Raw genomic sequence first — 6,000 nt, forward strand, 5'->3', positions numbered from 1 at the left:
CCCCCCCCCCAGGCTTTTTGCTCAATCAGTGAATCAGTCCCCCCCCCCCTTGGTTTTTTGCTTGATCAGTGCTCCCCCACCCAGGTTTTTTGATCAATCAGTGCCCCCCCCCTGGGTTTTTTTATTTGACCAGTGCCCCCCCGGGATTTTTGCTCGACCAGTGCAGCCCCCCCCGAGGCTTTCTGCTCAATCAGTGAATCAGTCCCCCCCCCCCTTGGTTTTTTGCTTGATCAGTGCTCCCCCATCCGGGTTTTTTGCTCAATCAGTGCCCCCCCCTGGGTTTTTTGCTTGATCAGTGCTCCCCCACCCGGGTTTTTTGCTCAATCAGTGCTCCCCCACCCAGGTTTTTTGCTCGACCAGTGCAGCCCCCCCCCCAGGCTTTTTGCTCGATCAGTGCCCCCCCCTGGGTTTTTTGCTCAATCAGTGCCCCCCCCCCCGGGTTTTTTGCTCAATCAGTGAATCAGTGCCCCCCCTGGGGTTTTTGCTCAATCAGTGCCCCCCCCCTGGGTTTTTTGCTCAATCAGTGCTCCCCCACCCAGGTTTTTTGATCAATCAGTGCCCCCCCCCCTGGGTTTTTTGCTCAATCAGTGCTCCCCCACCCGGGTTTTTTGCTTGATCAGTGCTCCCCCACCCGGGTTTTTTGCTCGACCAGCGAAGCCCCCCCCCCCCAGGCTTTTTGCTCAATCAGTGAATCAGTCCCCCCCCCCCTTGGTTTTTTGCTTGATCAGTGCTCCCCCATCCGGGTTTTTTGCTCAACCAGTGCCCCCCCCTCCTGGGTTTTTTTATTTGACCAGTGCCCCCCCGGGATTTTTGCTCGACCAGTGCAGCCCCCCTCCCCCAGGCTTTTTGCTCGATCAGTGCCCCCCCTGGGTTTTTTGTTCGATCATTGCCCCCCCCCTTGGTTTTTTGCTCGATCAGTGCCCCCCTTCCCCGACTATAGCCAGCAGTACTGATCATTGTATTGTGATGGTGGGGAACTCTCCCTGCAGTCAGAGTATAAATCGCTGCACAGGAGGAATTCCCCCACCAACACCGAGAGTACCAATGGGGGAATCAAATCTTTTTTTTTTTTTCATTCAAGCCGCCGACTGAACAAAAAAAACGCCTCATCTTCGGTCTGCCTTCGTTAGAAAAAAAACAAGAGACAAAACAAAACACCTTTTCCTGTGATGTCACAGCGCACACACAAGGTCCCCGGAAAGTACCGGTGATGAAGCCTTCCCAGGAGGCGGCTGGAAGGTCCCAACTACATCACCAGAGCCTCAGAAAAACAGGAAGTCTGAGAGGTTACAGAAAGGGTTCCTAGGGAGATACTGGTGATGTAACCTTCCCAGGAGGGAGCTGGAGGGTCCTGGCTTCATCACCAGAGCCTCTGATAACCAGGGGGATGGAAAGGTTACAGAAAGAGCTCCCAGGAAGGTACTGGTGACACCCCCTTCCCTCCCCTCCCCTCCCCTCCCCCCCCCTCCCCCCCCCTCCCCTCCCCTCCCCTCCCCCTGGGACTCTGATAACCAGGAAGATGGAAAGGTTACAATACAAATTGGAGGCTTCAAGAATCCCCCAAAAACGATGCGTCCCGCTCACCGCTCATTGGACAAACGCAGAGGAGCCGCACAGGTGAGGGGTTCTCTTTAGAAAAGGAGGGGTTCTGAGTTCTTTTAACCACACAGGGGCCCCTCATTTTCTTTAATACCAGAGGGGCCCCTTATTTCCTCCAACCACAGAGGGGCCCCTGAGCTCCTCCAATCACAGAGGGGCCCCTGAGCTCCTCCAATCACAGAGGGGCCCCTGAGCTCCTCCAATCACAGAGGGGCCCCTGAGCTCCTCCAATCACAGAGGGGCCCCTGAGCTCCTCCAATCACAGAGGGGCCCCTGAGATCCTCCTATCACAGAGGGGCCCCTGAGCTCCTCCTATCACAGAGGGGCCCCTGAGCTCCTCCAATCACAGAGGGGCCCCTGAGATTCTCCTATCACAGAGGGGCCCCTTATTTCCTCCAATCACAGAGGGGCTCCTTATTTCCTCCAATCACAGAGGGGCCCCTGATCTCCTCCAATCACAGAGGGGCCCCTGATCTCCTCCAATCACAGAGGGGCCCCTGAGCTCCTCCAATCACAGCCCCTGAGCTCCTCCAATCACAGAGGGGCCCCTGAGCTCCTCCAATCACAGAGGGGCCCCTGAGCTCCTCCAATCACAGAGGGGCCCCTGAGCTCCTCCAATCACAGAGGGGCCCCTGAGCTCCTCCAATCACAGAGGGGCCCCTGAGATTCTCCTATCACAGAGGGGCCCCTGAGCTCCTCCAATCACAGAGGGGCCCCTGAGCTCCTCCAATCACAGAGGGGCCCCTGAGATCCTCCTATCACAGAGGGGCCCCTGAGCTCCTCCAATCACAGAGGGGCCCCTGAGCTCCTCCAATCACAGAGGGGCCCCTGAGATTCTCCTATCACAGAGGGGCCCCTTATTTCCTCCAATCACAGAGGGGCCCCTGAGCTCCTCCAATCACAGAGGGGCCCCTGAGCTCCTCCAATCACAGAGGGGCCCCTGAGCTCCTCCAATCACAGAGGGGCCCCTGAGCTCCTCCAATCACAGAGGGGCCCCTGAGATCCTCCAATCACAGAGGGGCCCCTGAGCTCCTCCAATCACAGAGGGGCCCCTGAGCTCCTCCAATCACAGAGGGGCCCCTGAGCTCCTCCAATCACAGAGGGGCCCCTGAGATCCTCCAATCACAGAGGGGCCCCTGAGCTCCTCCAATCACAGAGGGGCCCCTGAGCTCCTCCAATCACAGAGGGGCCCCTGAGATCCTCCAATCACAGAGGGGCCCCTGATCTCCTCCTATCACAGAGGGGCCCCTAATATTATGTCAGGCCTGTCCGGGCTCTCACCTGGCCCTGGTGGTCGATGTAATAGAAATATTCTCTCAGTCGTGGCCCCGGGCTCTGTCCCTGCACATAGCTCACCCAGCGGGGGCCCCGGGGGGCGGGGAGCCGGGACAGGCGGAGAGCCCGCAGTATAGGCCAGCAGGACATCGCTAGCACAGGCCGCAACGTCACCATGGAGACAGCCCCGCCCCTTGTCTGAGGGCACTCCGCCCCTCTACCTACTTAATGCTTCCTAATATTCTTCGCCCCGCCCCTTATCAATTTTGTCGCCCTCGCCCCTTGACTGTCTTCCGCCCATTTACCCCTCCCCTCTCTGTCCCCACTCGTTCGTTCTCCGCCCGGGAACAGAGAGAGGAGAGTTTGGTTCCGCCTGTCAGCGGTGTGAAGGGGAGAGAATAGCTCGCTGAGCTCAGTGAGTTCTTTCAGTGCTGACACCCGGAGATAATAATAAGGACACAGCGTGCTATCTACCAAAAGGGCCCCAAGGAGCTGCTGAGTGTACACAGCCATAAGAAGTATACACGGGGGACATCGCTGACCCCTCTATAGAAATACCACTTTCCTGGCTGTGAGAAATCACATATCAGTGACCCCCCCTCCCCCCATGTGTGCCCGCCCTCCCCATGTGTGCCCGCCTCCCCTCCCCTATGTGTGCCCGCCTCCCCTCCCCTATGTGTGCCCGCCCCCCATGTGTGCCCGCCCCCCTCCCCTATGTGTGCCCGCCCCCCATGTGTGCCCGCCCCCCTCCCCTATGTGTGCCCGCCCCCCATGTGTGTCCGCCCCCCATGTGTGCCCCGCCTCCCCCTCGCCAATGTGTGCCCACCCCCCATGTGTGCCCGCCTCCTAGCTGATTTGCTGAAAAAAGACTGCTGTATACAGGGCTCAATAGCTGAAGCTCGGATTACACATAGAGCTGAATGAAGCTCAGATTGCACACACAGCGTTACAAAGCTCAGATTACACACACAGCTGTATGAAGCTCAGATTACACACACAGCTTTACAAAGCTCAGATTACACACACAGCTGTATGAAGCTCAGATTACACACACAGCTTTACAAAGCTCAGATTACACACACAGCTGTATGAAGCTCAGATTACACACACAGCTTTACAAAGCTCAGATTACACACACAGCTGTATGAAGCTCAGATTACACACACAGCTATTTGAAGCTCAGATTACACACACAGCTGTATGAAGGCTCAGATTACACACACAGCTGTATGAAGGCTCAGATTACACACACAGCTGTATGAAGGCTCAGATTACACACACAGCGTTACGAAGCTCAGATTACACACACAGCTGTATGAAGCTCAGATTACACACACAGCTGTATGAAGCTCAGATTACACACACAGCTGTATGAAGCTCAGATTACACGCACAGCTGTATGAAGCTCAGATTACACACACAGCTGTATGAAGCTCAGATTACACGCACAGCGTTACGAAGCTCAGATTACACACACAGCGTTACGAAGCTCAGATTACACACACAGCTGTATGAAGCTCAGATTACACGCACAGCGTTACGAAGCTCAGATTACACACACAGCTGTAAATGTCACAGAGCAGTGCTCCCTACCACACCTTTTGTGATGGGTGTGGGGTGCGCTGTGTGCTCCCTAGAGACGCGACCCCCTCCCCCACCCCCCCAGTCCTGGGTGCCACTGGAACAGAAAAAGTAGGGAAACCCCCCCCCCCCCCAATGGGGGTCACAGATAGAAAAAAAAACCCGACAGAAAATTCCAATCTTCACCTCTCCTTCCAAAATATCCATCAATTCAGCTGGAGAGAGGGAGGCGATACTAGAGACAACATATTATTTAAAAAATAATTAATAAATAAATAACCAGAGAACAGATTGTATCATTAAAGTAGCCAGTTTTATGCACTTCGTCAATATCATATTTGGCCACTAGATGGTGCTATTATAGAAGCATAGGAAGTTCCTTCCTGTAATGTCTAGCACCATCCAGTGGCAAAATGTGTTATTGTTTTTTAATTAATAGGAAACATTCATATAGCATAAGAAACGAACCTGAGCAATTATTTTTTATTATTATTATTTATTTATTTATTTTTGTGCTCCATTTGCACAGAATGAATGTACACCTCATTCACTGAGTAAAATCCGATGCAGAATTTTTGTAAACACGCCCCTATTTCCCAGTGTTTTAATGTTAATACCTCATTAGCATTGACTGTTTATTAACCACTTAAGCCCCGGAAGATTTTACCTCCTTTCTGACCAGGCCCTGTTTTGCAATTCGGCACTGCGTGATTTTAACGGACAATTGCGTGGTTGTGCGACAATGTACCTAAATGAAATTGATGTCTTTTTTTCCCCCACAAACAGAGATTTCTTTTGGTGATATTTTATCACCTGTGCGATTTTTACTTTTTGCGCTATAAACAAAAAAAAAAAAAAAAACAATTTTGAAGAAATAACAATATTTTTCACATTTTTTATTCCCGCCCAAAAAATTTAAAAATCAACATTTTTTAACATTTTAGGCCAATTTGTTTTCTGCTACATATGTTTGGTAAAAAAAACTCACAATAAGCGTATTTTGATTGGTTTGCGCAAAAGTTATTGCGTTTACCAACTACAGGAAAGATTTATGTCATTTTTGTTTTTTGTTTTTTTTTTACTAGTAATGGCGGCGATCTGCGTTTTTTTTTTATGCGGGACTGCGACATTGCGGCGGACAGATCGGACCCTTGACTGACATTTATGACACTTTTGGGGGTACCAGTGACATTACTACAGTAATCAGTGCTATACATATGCACTGTTACTGTAAAAATGACACTGGCAGGGAAGGGGTTAACTTTATTAGTGATCAGTGGGTTAAATGTATCCCTAGAGGCGTGATTCTAACTGTGGGGGGCGTGGCTAGTGATGTAACCACAGAGACATAAGATCCTATACAGCAGGATCGTATGATCTCTGCCTTTACATCAGGGAGAATGACAGGCGGCTTTGTTTATATCAGCCGTCTGCCTTTCTCCCTTCCCTGAGCGGGAGATCGCGAGTGGCCAGCGGACATCGGAGCCGCTGGTCACTCGCACAGGGATGCCCATGAACAAGCGGGGGAGGGAGCTCGCCTCCGGC

General features: G+C 52.3%; 1 protein-coding gene across 1 annotated transcript in view; it reads right to left on the bottom strand.

The window, feature by feature from the left end:
• Positions 1 to 3,063, bottom strand: part of LOC309557242 (UPF0598 protein C8orf82) — a 72,073-nt gene extending 69,010 nt beyond the window's left edge. The window contains exon 1 of the mRNA XM_082259911.1: positions 2,881 to 3,063. Within this exon, the coding sequence (XP_082116037.1) occupies positions 2,881 to 3,051 (171 nt within the window). The 5' untranslated portion in view covers positions 3,052 to 3,063. The remainder of the gene's footprint in view (positions 1 to 2,880) is intronic.
• Positions 3,064 to 6,000: the final 2,937 nt, after the last annotated feature.

The sequence above is a fragment of the Pelophylax lessonae genome (assembly GCF_965119305.1).
Source record: "Pelophylax lessonae genome assembly, chromosome: 5".
NCBI classification, from domain to species: domain Eukaryota; kingdom Metazoa; phylum Chordata; class Amphibia; order Anura; family Ranidae; genus Pelophylax; species Pelophylax lessonae.